Genomic DNA, 13,872 nt, shown 5'->3' with positions numbered 1-13,872 from the left:
AAAACTTAGTACTAAGGTTAAAATACTCTACTTACTCGTTAAGAAATAATATATTATATATATATATTATAAAAATATTTAATATTTATTAAAAAGAAGGTAAGAAGCTTAATTAATTACTAACTCTAAGCTAGAATTACTTTATAGAGATATATATAATATAAGAGTATAGTAGTTAATAAGAGATTATAAAATGTAGCTAAGAAGAAAGCTAGGAACTAATTTTTAAGTAGCTTCTTACTCTCTAATTAGGTGCTATATAGCTAGAATAATTGCTTGCTTATTTTTAGAATTTTAGAATTTTAGAATTTCTTTTCTTACTTTTTAGTATATATATATATAAAATATTAATAAGAGCTAGCTTTTTAGAACATATTACTTTTTACTTCTTTAGGCTATCTTTAATTAATAGAAAGCTTTTATATCTATAAGTATTAATATTACTTAGGAAGTAATCTAGACTATTAATACTTACCTTTTACCTATATATTAATATCTTAAATACATCCTTAGGCCTTTCTCTATAATAGTCCTATAAAAAATACTAGCCCTATAAGGAAGATACGTTATATACTTATACTAGTAGAAGAGAATATTTTTATATAGTAGTATCTTACTTTTAATAATTAAAAGATTTACTAAGTAGACTTTAAGAAATAAAAATATTATATTTATATACTATAAAACAATCTCTATATACTTTAATTTAATATAGGCAATATTACTACTATTAATAGTAAATATCTAATATAGTTTTAGACTTTTATATAGAGCAGAAATAGTATAGATATCTTATATTATAGTACCCTCCGAGAAAGACGAAGGGTCGACCTCGTACTACCTATAATTACGACTATCTAAGTCGCCTTAAATAGACGTAGTTACTATAGCCGGCGGAGTTAGATACAATATATTATTTCGAAGTATATAGTAGTTAGTTATTTAATTAACCTTTTTATAGAATACGTCTTAACTATATAATATCTTAACTAGTAATATATTACTTATTCTAATAGTTTAATAAGTTATAAGAACTATAAGTAAATATTTCCTAGAATAGATCTTTTAGAGAAAGATATAAGTTTAATTCTAGCTATAAGTTTAAAGCTATTAATAGAGTTTTAATAATTTTTCTCTCTTCCTTTATATTATAGTATTTAGTAATTAAAGTTAGTAATTAATATATAATATAGCTAGAGTTTTTAAATTTGTTTTAGAAGGCTACTATATAAGATTAGAAAATAGAATAAGTAAAAAATAATCTCGGATTATATTCTTTTAACCTAGAGAAAATATTCAAGAAAAGAGTATTAAGACTTTAGAAGTTCTATAATTAGTAAATATCTTAAATATTCTTATACTACTCTATAGTATATAATAATTTAGAGAGAGAATTATATCTATTAATAAAAATCTTCTATATTCTATAATTTTTAACTTATAATTAATAATTTATAAAACTTTTCTTCCTAAAAATACTTCTTATACTACTAGTATTCTAAAGTATTCTAGTTAAATTTAAAGAAGAAATAATATAAATTCTATATGAGGTACTAGAATTATATAGAATATTTAACTCTAGAAGACTAGATATCTTTTAATTATATCAATATAAATACTTCTATCTTTTTACAAATTCTCTAAGTTTACTTAGTATTATTTATTATTTCTCTCGTTCTTAGTATTTATTTAATTTCTCTTCTTTAATTAGGCTAATTTTCTTAATAGAGTATAATAAATCTTTTTTATTCTTCCTCTTATAGAAAGAATAAGTATACTCTAAAATAAATTTTAGAAGCTAAAAGTAGGTCTAGTTATATTATTTTAAAGGTATAGAGATTAAAGTTTCACATAATAGATTATAAGACTCTTAGTAATAAAGATAGAACTCTATAAATTACTTATATATCTACTAATTCTATTATTTATCTAGTACTTATAGTATTTATTATATATCTATACTATTATTCTATTATTTATCTGTATTTATTTATTCTATTATTGATCTATATTTATTTATTCTATTATTTATATTATTTAGGTACTATATAGTTAAGATATATTCTATAAAAAGGTTAATTAATTTAACTAAACTACTATATTTTAACTTAATATATAAGGTTCTAGCTCTACTAACTATAGTAATTACGACTATTTAAAGTAACTTAGATAGTCGTAGTTATAGGTAAGTATAGCTAGTAGTAACTGAGTCGACTCTTCGTCCTTAGAGAGTACTATAATATTAGGGGTATTTTATAGTTTTTTCAATAAAACTTATGATAGAGAGTAGACTAAAAGTAATACTATATAGTAGATAATATAAGTACTAAGTATTTAGTAATACTCGAAAAGTAAGTATTTCTCTAAAAATCTCTAAAAGATTAAGAAAATACTATAATATACTAAGAGCTTTAAATTAATAGATATTACTTCTCTACGCCTTAAGAAGCTTATTATAACTTTTACTTTAGAAAAGCTTTTAAGATTTAGAGAAGTATAAAATAAATAGTAAAAAGGTAATATAAAATTAACTATTAAAGTTATATAGAATAAATAAATTAAATAGGAACAAAGTACGAAAAAAGTAGGGAAAGTATTACTACTAGTAAAAATATTTATTTAAACGAATTCTTAAGAGCTAGATATTTTATATAATTTAGATATTATATTACCCTCTAAATAAGTATAAAGGGTCGACCTTACTACTACTAGCTATACTTATATATAATAATAATAGTCTAAGGCGACTTAGATAGTTATAGTTCTTATAGCTAGTAGAGCTAGAACCTTATATAGTAAGTTAGAGTATAGTAGTTTAGTCGATTAATTAACCTTTTTATAGAATATATCTTAACTAGATAATATTAGACCTTTTATATAAAATATAAATTATATAAAAAGATAACTCTGTTATCTATATAAGGCTTATATTAATTATATTAAATTAAGAAATTCTATCGAAAGCTATTATATTAGTTTTAATATTCTAATTTTATTTTTCTATTCTAGTTAGAAAATGAAGTAGAATACTAACCTTTTACTAAGATTATTATAATTATTATAAAAGAAAATTAGTAGTTAATAATACTTATTAAGAGCTAATACCTTCTAGAATATTAGATTTTTTTAAAGTTTATTTTAGGGATTAAATCTATAGAGATATTTAACTAAATGTATAAATATAATATTAAACTTTCTTAATATTATTAATTAAAATTAGTAAAAGAATTATAATATTTTAGTTCTCTCTATTTAGAAACCAAAATTAAGATGCTAAATAAATATTAAATAGCCTATATACTAGCCTTTATCTAATTTTAAGTATACTAGTATATTATTTCTTACTTAAACTAATATAAGATAGACTTCTTATTAATTTTAGAGGATTTTTTAGAACACTTAGAAAGCTTATATTCGTAGGTAAAGAATAAAAAGAGAAAGTAATCTATATTTCTATAGTAAGAGTAAAACATAAGAAGGAAGGTAAATAAATAAGAAGATTAGCTAAATAAGTAAGTTATAAGAAAGAATAAATAAAGGCTACGAGAGAAAACAGATTATAATATAATCTATTTAAAGATTAGCCTCTTAAAATTAGGTACTTTATAGTGATTTAAGCTTTTATAAGTAAACTTAGTACTATAGTAGTTATAAGGAGGACGAGAAGCCTAGCTAATAAGAAGGCTAGGAAAGGATTTTAAAATAGCTTCTTACCTTCTAATTAGGTACTATATAAAGAGAGTAACTACTTTGTTATTCTTTATAATTCTGATTTTTATTTTTAAAGAGGTTCTTCTTTTATTTATATAGAGAAATAGGATGTAATTACGAGCTAGCCTTATAGAGTATACTTATACTTTTACTTCTTTAAATTATAATTAATTAATTAATAAGAACCTTTTTATACCTATATACTATAAGATATTAATACTATAAAAATAGTAATTTAAACCTTTAATACTTATTCTATACTTATATCCTTCTATTTCAGTTACGTCCTTAAGCTTACTCTTATTTTAGACCTATAACTAATAATAACTTCTTAGAGGAAGTAGATTATACGCCTATAGTACTAAATATTATTTAAAATTTAAAATTTAAATATATTAAGCTAGGAAGAAGCTTAGGTATCTATATATAATAATAGTAGTAAGATCTACTCTACTATAGTTTATACTAAGAAATAATAGTTTACTTTGTTCTCTAATATAAACTAATTACTTTTTTAAAAATTCCTAGTATATTAAATCTCTAATTATAGTAATAAAAAGAGCTTTTAGTATTTTTTAGAACTAGTTATATATAAAAGAAACACTATAGTCTTAAAAGTTTAAAATTAATAATTCGAACCCTACTATCCTAAGAAATCTTTATTATGACCTTTAGTAGGATTAATTAAAGTCTATAGAACCTTAGAAATACTCTACTAAAAGCTAAGTAATAAATATTCCTTGAAGGTAATCTCTCTATCAAATTATATAGGTATTAAACGTTAGCGCTAGGTACTAGAAAGTAGCTTCCCTTAGAACATAGCTACTAATTTATTTATCTATTATTCTTATCACTAAAAATACCTTAGTTATAAGTATAAAAGAGCTATATCAAGACGTTTCTAGCTTTCTCTTACGTTATATAATTAGCTTACTCGTTAAAAATTTAGGTAATCCTTAAGGTTTTTACCTTATAGCCAATAGTCTTTATTCTTGTATAATTATTAAAATATTAAATCTATTATAATTAAATCTTATCAGTTTTATTTTCCTTATAGCGCCCTAAAAACCTTAGGTATACGGAATTGCTTTTAGAAAAGAAGAAAAGGATAGTACTTTTATAGTAGTATAAAAAATTATATAAAGTAAGTAAGAGTCCTTTGAAATTTAACGTTTTAAGAAATATCTTACAACCTCTAGAAACTTCAAACTAATAATTGGAATATCTCTCGCTCTAGAGAGATCTCTTTACTAACCTTAGAGAGGTTTTAATAGCTTAAGCAAATTTCATAGATTATAGAAGGGAAATATAAATACTTTCGCTTAGTAAAATAGAGAGAAAAATAGTAGAAAAGAAAGTTATTATAGTAGATATCTATTAGAAGTCTAGCCTATTAGGGCTAGACGTCGTATACCGGATAGAAATAGTACTTACAATTAAATAATTAAAGTCTCGAGTTATAGGTTATGTACTAGTAATTAGCGTAAAGCTCTAATAGTATTATTTTCTTACGTAGTTTTAGCGATTCACGGTAGTATTTTCTAGCGATTTTTCGTATATGCTCGAGTATACTTTCGAGAAAAAATTGCTTCTCGTTCCTAGGAGAGATCCATTTCTAATCCGGGAAACTATAAGTAACAGAACTCTAACGATTAATTTATCTGCTATTCTGACATCATTTATCGCAATAAGTTAACAAAGACTGTAAGTCTTTCCACGTCCAGACCTTTGTTCACAGACTCAGGTTTGTCGGGCTTTGTAGCCGCGATTTCTACATCGATTCTGTTCACACCTGGCACAAGTCTACCATCATAAGTGTGTGTTCGCCGCCCCGACTCGGTATTGAGCTGCGTATTCTGTTGTAGAAGTGATACACCATTAAGGCTGAGGAAGAGCTTGTACGTCCTGCCGGCTGAGAGCTCACGCGATATCGTGGGCATAATTTGAACGACTGAGTGCGCAGCGGGTAATGTGAAAGCAGCATTCTGAGAGGCGAGGAATGCATGCGGGTAAACAGGCAGGTTGTAAGGTTTGGAGTTCGACCCGGGTAGCGTCGAAAGTGTTACCACAGGAAGGAGTGCGGCATCAACCGAGTAGGTACGCATCGCAGTGGGTGGTAGTAACAGGGGCGTCGCATATTGCAAAGCGCTAGGTGCCGCCGGCGCCTGTGAAGGAGGCAAGGGGCTGGCGCTTGTCATTCGCGAATGTGGTGGCGGAACATCAGGATCGCTGGTACTGTGATTGACATTGGCCGACTTCACCTGCACCGTCGACGCCAAAGTTGGCACAGGGGACGATGTTGTAGTTCTCTCGTGCTTCACAGCAGCAGACGGATGATGCTCATCAATTTGCTTCTCTGGTGATTTGGCTTTCGCCGCAGTTGATGGGGTTCCGTTTGTAGCAGGGTGCGGCTTGTCGTCGAGTAATGATGGTGGTCCTGGTTTTTGCTTCGAGGGGCCTTCGTTGTCCACGGAAGCCATAGGCACTGGCGAACCGCGGTGCTGACTTAGGTTGAGTGTTATGCCCGACTTTGCCTTTGGTGCACCGAGCTTGATGCGCATGCTCGCTGGCTCTTCTACTTTCTCCTTTGCCTCTGCAATACGTGTTTTGACCAGAGTCTATACCGTCCGTCAGTACAACCAATGCGCGTTTTAGTATTCGACAACATAGCTTACCTCAAAGTCATTGGCCAACTCATACATTTCACTACCATCCTCGTTGTACTCGCGAGCATTTTTCCAGATATAACTAATCTCTTCCTCGAAGGCATCCCATGTCTTAAAGTCTGACACACCGGTGGGCGATGCCCGACCGTGTTGACCTCGAGTTCGTTTCTGGACGCTTTTGATGGATACTGGATGCCGAATGAGCTTATAATAATCTTCAAGCTTCCGACTCGGAAGGTTAACGAATGGTGTAAAGATCTCGAGGCCACTGCAGAGGATTGTCAGCAAATGTATCGTTAAGAAGCTTGATTCGGTGAGCATACTCGACATCCGCGTGTGACAAAAGCTCGGAAATGATAATTTGTTGTGCTTCTTGAAATGATTTCCCTTCGAAATTGTAATCGGGGCCTTCTTCGTCGTTTCCGACCACGCTTTCGCGAGGATCTTCGCTAGGGTCCATGGACGGTTTTGGTTGGGAACGTGGCTCTGATGATTTGGTTATTCTTCCACGCTGCGCCTTGTCGTCCTCGCCAGTTGATTGGCGATCTTGCTCCGACGCTCGGGGCGCTTGACCCGCAAGCTTGGCTTTTTCCAATGGAACAGGAGTGGGAAAAGAGGAATATGAGGGATCCAACTTGTATGCCGGATTGTTCACTTTCATGTAATTGTACGCCAGCTTTCGCATTCGTTCTGCGTCTTCATAGATCTCGCTCTTCGGTATGTTGAAGTCCTTCGCGTTTTGAATCATTCTCTTCACGTCACTCTCAACCGTCGTGACGGTAGGATATGCGCCGGCCAGTAGTTTCTCCTCGATGGTGTCAATTGCTATTGGGAGCTTGATTTGCTCATAATATTCGGGCAACTCAGCGGGTGCCGGGAGCGAGAGGAATGCGCCAGCGATCGATCGACCAGTCTTGTCGGAAGCATTTCGTAACATGCCGACCAATTTGAGGCCGATCTGTCGTACGTCAGGGCCGATGGGGGCAGGAGTCGTAGGTGCGGCATGGTTGGAGTTCTGTCGAATCGATATTAGAAGAGTCAATAGGTAAATGGGGTCGTGTGATGACAGTGGGCAATCGCGAACTCTGTCGCAAGCATGGGCTTCTCAGTGTCGTTTCGCGCGAAGGCTTCGCCCGCCGAGCTATCTCAATCGCGGCATCGCAAGATGCTTGGATGCATCCAGCTGCGGCACATTGTCCAGCGGTCGGAGTTGTCGCGGTCACAAACTGTAGACGGAGGGTCCATGCTGGCAGGATCAATGAGCAACTTACCAGTAATTTGATCCTCTTGGACGTGCTACTCGGTGTAGAAATGCTGCCGGCGGCTTTCCGCTTCCTGGCCGAGTCCATGTCTGACGGCAGTGAACTTGCGGCGAACTGCACGAAATAAAGTCGCGTCTTCTACCTCGACCGCAAATGCGAATGCGCGTGCACCACTTCTGTTGCGCCAGCGATGTCTCTCAAGCAAATGATCCGCGCAACGGATGCGCGAAGGGATTGAGATTAGCAGGATTCTAATATTTGGATGTGGGTGAACGACTATATGTGAGATTCTGGTCGTGGTCGCGGGCGTCTTCTGAACGGGTGATTGCTCTCACTCAACAGGTAGCATGGCAGATGTCCTGTGGAGATCGTGCAGTGCAAGCCCGCACCCTTGGCTTCCCCGGCGATTTATTATTATTATCAATTTCTACTATGGTAACCATTTCTAGGGTTAATACACCCAGGAATAGATTCCGACCTCGAATAATTGCTAAATGTCAACACAACAACACGGGTTGCAACAATTGATTTGAGTGTGAGATCCGCATATCGCAAGAAGTAGACTCATAACATACCGTCTCATTTATCAACGGAAATTTGATCATCAATCATCGAAAATAAGAGGAAACCAGACTCAAGCACGGGTCATGTGATAACGCAAGCCTCTGGCGCAGAAGCTGACTCATGCAGTTTACTGTCATTGAGATTTCATGAGTCGTGCTGAGCCGAACGGCGCGATAGATCTGCTATCGATGTGCTTCTTGTTCGAAAAGCATCAACAATCTTGCCATACATTCCTCGCTTCAGCATTTCTGAGGAGCAGCGATCACTGACGAGCCCGGATGTGCGCGGTTCCTACCTGAAAACAAGCGTTCGAGCCCGATCAGTAATAGATCATGTCTGATGGTATGAGATGTGTCTCGAGCACGGCTTTCAAGTCGAAACATTCTGACGAGAATCTCTAGCCGACTTCGACAAAGTGCGAAATGCGCAAGCCGCACGAAATGCCACATCGAAGAAGCCGTATGGCGCTAGTCAACGAACGGGCAGCGACAAGGTCTCTCTGACCTCGAATTTTGATAAAGATGTATATGGAGATGATTCAGACGACAAATTTGCAGGATATCACACATCACTACCTGCAGATGAAGAAGATGAAGAGGACGCGACAGAGGCGGATCAAGGCCGCCTAGTCGGTCAGTACACGGCAACTGCTGCCCAAATCGGTGAATACGCTCAGGGCGAAGCGGCAGAAGACGACATCCTTCAGAGCCAAGAGAAGCGTGCTCAAATCGCAAGCCGTGAGACCGACTACCAGAAACGGAGATTCGATCGCATTGCTGCAGAAACCGGCCATGATGGGGGCAGTATGGCGGAGACGCGGACTCAGGCTGAAATCATGCGCGAACGAGAAGTCGAACGAGAAGAGCTTCGTGTGAAGCGTGCGATCGAAGAGCGGCAGCGCGACCAGCAGGCACGCGGTGAAGACGAGGAGGATGGAGCGTTGAAATACAAGGCTACACTGAAGGAGGAGGCAGAAAGTGCGCAGTCAGGTGACGCGCAGGGTGAAGCTGAGGAAGCTAAGACAGCACCAAGAGCACGGAAGAGGAGATGGGATACGGTTGAAGTATCTACGGCTGATACTGTCATGGCCGAGAACGGCGATGGTCATGAGGGTGGTGCTACGACCGAAACGACGTCAGCGAAGAAATCCCGATGGGACGATGCGCCAGCCGTTACTCGGCGGTCCAAATGGGATCTTGTAGGGACAACAACCAATGGCACACAAACTACCAATGGTAGCGCACCAGCCGCAAATGGTCAGCTCGCTTCAGGCTTCGGTACTGACATTTCCGGGAGAAACGCGCCATTGTCGGATGAAGAACTCGATGAGATGTTTCCAAAAGACGGCTACGTGATATTGGTGCCTCCTCCTGGCTATGAGCCACTACGGGCTCCTGCCCGACGGGCAGCGCCTGCGGCGGTCTCGAAACCAACTGGAGGATTCATGAATCAGCAATCAGTTGACCCAAGATCCTTGGGCAAGCAACTTCCCTCTGACATTCCGGGTGTCGGCGATTTACAGTTCTTCAAAGACGAAGACATGACATACTTTGGCAAATTGGTCGAGGCTGTCAACGAGAACGAGATGAGTATGGAGGATTTGAAACAACGGAAAATCATGCGATTGTTATTGAAGGTGAAAAACGGCACACCGCCCATGCGAAAAACAGCCTTGCGTCAACTGACAGACAATGCCCGGAACTTCGGAGCAGGACCCCTATTCGATCAAATTCTCCCGTTACTCATGGAGAAGACCCTCGAAGACCAAGAGCGACATCTTCTGGTCAAGGTCATCGACCGTGTTTTGTATAAGCTCGACGATACAATCGGGCCTTACGTGCATAAGATTCTCGTCGTCGTCGAGCCTTTACTCATTGACCAAGACTACTATGCTCGTGTCGAAGGCCGTGAGATCATTTCGAATCTCGCCAAAGCAGCCGGTCTTTCCAAGATGATTGGCAATATGCGACCTGATATCGACCACGCGGATGAATATGTGCGCAACACAACTGCTCGCGCTTTTGCTGTGGTAGCCTCAGCATTGGGCATTCCTCAACTTTTACCTTTCCTCAAGGCTGTGTGTCGGAGTCAAAAATCATGGCAAGCACGGCACACTGGCGTGAAAATCGTACAACAAATTCCGATCCTGATGGGCTGCGCAGTGCTACCGTATCTCAAGGGACTCATCGAATGCATCGGCGAGAATCTGAATGACGAGCATCCAAAGGTCCGAACCGTGACGTCTCTCGCTCTTGCAGCGCTTGCCGAAGCATCAAGTCCTTTCGGTATCGAGAGCTTTGACAAGATTCTGAATCCGCTCTGGACAGGGGCACGAAAACACAGAGGCAAAGGTCTAGCAGGTTTTCTGAAAGCTGTCGGATACATTATTCCCTTGATGGACGAAGAGTATGGAAATTATTACACGAAACAAATCATGACCATCCTCATTCGCGAGTTTGCCAGCCCAGATGAGGAGATGAAGAAGGTCGTTCTCAAAGTCGTCAGCCAATGCGCAGCAAGCAAAGGTGTCACTGCAGCTTTCCTACAAACCCAGGTGCTGGACGATTTCTTCAAGAACTTTTGGGTTCGCAGGATGGCACTCGACAAGCGGAACTACAAGCAAGTTGTTGAGACAACAGTCGACCTCGGCAACAAAGTCGGTGTTGGAGAGATTGTCGAACGAATTGTTGGCAACCTCAAAGACGAGAACGAGGCATATCGCAAAATGACTGTTGAGACCATCGAAAAGGTCATATCCGCGCTTGGCGCTGCTGACATCGATGAAAGGCTGGAGGAGCGCCTCGTGGACGGTATCCTGCATGCCTTTCAAGAACAAGGTGTTGAGGATGTCGTATTACTCAACGGATTCGGCACTGTGATCAACGCACTGGGAATGCGATGCAAGCCATACCTACCGCAGATTGTCAGCACTATTCTATGGCGACTCAATAACAAGTCCGCCACTGTACGTCAACAAGCTGCCGATCTTATTTCACGTATCGCGAACGTGATGAAATCTTGCGGTGAGGATGCGCTCATGAGCAAGCTGAGTGTGGTATTATACGAATATCTCGGAGAGGAATATCCCGATGTCTTGGGCAGTATCTTGGCGGCGATGCGCAGCATTGTCAGCGTAGTGGGCATCAGCATGATGCAACCACCAATCAAGGACCTTCTGCCGCGCCTGACGCCCATTCTCAAGAACAGACACGAAAAGGTGCAAGAGAATGCCGTCGACTTGGTGGGTCGAATCGCTGACCGTGGTCCCGAAGCTGTCGTTCCGCGCGAGTGGATGCGTATTTGTTTCGAGTTACTGGACATGCTCAAAGCGCATAAGAAAGGAATACGCCGCGCGGCCAATAACACGTTCGGATTTATTGCAAAGGCCATTGGACCGCAGGACGTTCTCACGACTCTACTAAACAATCTGCGGGTGCAGGATCGTCAATCGCGTGTCTGTACTGCCGTCGCTATTGGAATCGTCGCCGAGACCTGTGCGCCCTTCACTGTGCTGCCAGCGCTCATGAATGAGTATCGCATTCCGGAGCTCAATGTGCAGAATGGAGTTCTTAAAGCACTCTCTTTCCTCTTCGAATACATTGGCGAGATGGGCAAAGACTACGTATACGCAGTGACGCCGCTGCTGGAAGATGCCCTCATCGATCGCGATCAGGTACATCGACAGACCGCAGCGAGTGTGGTCAAGCATATCGCCTTGGGCGTGGTCGGACTGGGTTGTGAAGACGCGATGCTGCATCTCCTCAACCTGCTATTTCCCAACCTGTTCGAAACCAGTCCGCATGTCATAGATCGCATCATCGAGGCCATCGATGCAGTCCGGCTTTCTGTCGGAACCGGCCAGGTCATGAACTACGTCTGGGCAGGACTCTTCCATCCTGCAAGGAAAGTCCGAACACCTTATTGGCGACTGTACAACGATGCGTACGTGCAGAGCGCAGATGCGCTGGTCCCCTTTTATCCGGGCCTCGACGACGAGAAAGTCAGCAGACCAGAGCTATTCATAATGCTGTAGCCACGTAAGGAATGATCATGGCCCTCTGTAAACATAATTTAGGCTTTGAGAATATAAACCCTCGGAACCGGTTCGCTTATCGATTTTGTCCCATGGTGCATTTCGTGAACGAGGTAGCTGAACAAGGTGGACGTACGTGAGGTGTAGCATCTCTCCGATGCAGTCCACGTCCGTTCTGAACGGCTATGTCAAGTTCGCACTCACTGCTCACGGCGCTGCACAGCTGAAGCACTCTGGCCGCACAGCTGAGCACGGTCAATGCTGACGCTCGGCCCGGCTGCTCATCAAACACACATTTCATTGCTGCAGATCAAAATTTTCTTTCCTATCATCAGACATGTCGAAATCCTCGCACCGATTGGATACAACCATGGATATTCACAGGCATCTCTCACACCTGCCGCGCGTGCAGAGTGATGAGCAGATTTCCAAGGACATGATCACTATGAGCCATCACAGACAAGACTATTCCGCGTGTCCCATCCGCCTGTCATTGTGATCCTTCTGGTATCTCCATTGCCCCATGGCAACCTCAACGACAACATGCAGCCCGACGTCCCGATATACTGCTTGCGGGGCAACCAACGCAGAGTAAGTTCTCACTACCACTATGCTACTCCCGCCGCCGTTCGATGATGATTTCCATTACATTACTTTTTTTCTGGTACCTCTTATGTCAGAATCCCGAAAGGGATTCGATGATCTAGATGGACTTCTGATCGCTGTTCTCACTCAATCCACTTTTTCTCCTGCATGATTTTGACCACGGAAGAGCATAACTGACGAAAGCTCTCAGTTTACTTGCATCGTGAAGGCCAGGCCTCTTCCCTCTCTCGATTTCTTCTAATACGTGCCTCTGTGTCTCGTCCGTCGTCTTATAGAATACCCTCCTCGTAGCTCAACTAGATAATATTTATACACGGAACAATACTAAACATACTTGCTTATTATCTATCCACAATTGCGCTGCGCAAGGGACCACACCTCTTAGAGCAGGCTCGGCTGATGCTCCTCCACACACCTAAACAGACAACTCATCGAGATCGACTGGTGAACACTAGTCAAGTACAGCTGATGAACCGCAAGTTGACAAGTTTGGCTCGAGACGCGTGAGGCACAGCGGATGGTTGGCATGACTGAGCACAACACAACAGACACGTTTCCAGCACGAAGATATAGACTGGGTCCAATTCCGACTTATACATCACAATCGCGTGGCAGCCGCCATCGATGCCAGCGTGAATCCGATGGGTCAAAATAGATAAATACAGTAACAATAACATCGTGGCATGGCTCGAAGCGACTGAACGCGCGTCAGATGAATGCAATCACTTTCGGGACGCGTAGACCATCATTTGCGCCGTTATGCGAATACCGACCCTGAGAAAACCGTTTCATCTCTGCAGGTGAGCTAAAGAGTTTGCACCTGCAGTAGCGCCTTACAAGATATTTGGCCTCAGGATAATTCCCCTGCGCCCATACTGGACCAGTCAGCGACTACGACCGAAATGGAAGCTACCTAGAGATGCCAACACGCCAGTATCAGGGGTAAATAACCGCCGGCGCGATCAACACACCCGACCAGTGGGAAACCTTGGGACACACCAGCCGCCTTTCCCGGCCATGCTACAAGGAG

The 13,872-nt window shown here is 39.9% G+C and overlaps 2 protein-coding genes across 2 annotated transcripts; one reads left to right on the top strand and one right to left on the bottom strand.

The window, feature by feature from the left end:
• Positions 1-5,308: 5,308 nt before the first annotated feature.
• Positions 5,309-7,997, bottom strand: K489DRAFT_364096 (Bromodomain-containing protein). The gene is made up of 4 exons (XM_033602692.1): positions 7,649-7,997; positions 6,701-7,392; positions 6,387-6,645; positions 5,309-6,329 (listed from the first exon to the last, which is right to left on the bottom strand). The coding sequence occupies exons 1-4, from the start codon at positions 7,724-7,726 to the stop codon at positions 5,391-5,393; spliced, it is 1,968 nt and encodes a 655-aa protein (XP_033455986.1). The 5' UTR covers positions 7,727-7,997; the 3' UTR covers positions 5,309-5,390.
• A 227-nt stretch (positions 7,998-8,224) lies between these two features.
• K489DRAFT_434784 (ARM repeat-containing protein) lies at positions 8,225-12,328 on the top strand. The gene is made up of 2 exons (XM_033608574.1): positions 8,225-8,545; positions 8,605-12,328. Exons 1-2 carry the CDS (start codon positions 8,536-8,538, stop codon positions 12,234-12,236), a joined length of 3,642 nt encoding a protein of 1,213 aa, XP_033455985.1. The 5' UTR covers positions 8,225-8,535; the 3' UTR covers positions 12,237-12,328.
• Positions 12,329-13,872: the final 1,544 nt, after the last annotated feature.

The sequence above is a fragment of the Dissoconium aciculare genome, assembly GCF_010015565.1.
Source record: "Dissoconium aciculare CBS 342.82 unplaced genomic scaffold K489scaffold_15, whole genome shotgun sequence".
NCBI lineage: Eukaryota > Fungi > Ascomycota > Dothideomycetes > Mycosphaerellales > Dissoconiaceae > Dissoconium > Dissoconium aciculare.
The sequence above is the reverse complement of the archived record's forward strand: the minus strand, read 5'-3'. Positions and strand labels throughout refer to the sequence as shown.

Excerpts from the sequence above, each read along its gene's own strand:
- K489DRAFT_364096 (XM_033602692.1), bottom strand. The coding sequence starts at position 7,726 with ATGGACTCGGCCAGGAAGCGGAAAGCCGCCGGCAGCATTTCTACACCG. Across the intron at positions 7,393-7,648 it reads CCAAGAGGATCAAATTACTG|AACTCCAACCATGCCGCACC; the intron begins GTAAGTTGCTCA and ends TCGATTCGACAG. Across the intron at positions 6,646-6,700 it reads TTGTCACACGCGGATGTCGA|TGGCCTCGAGATCTTTACAC; the intron begins GTATGCTCACCG and ends AATCCTCTGCAG.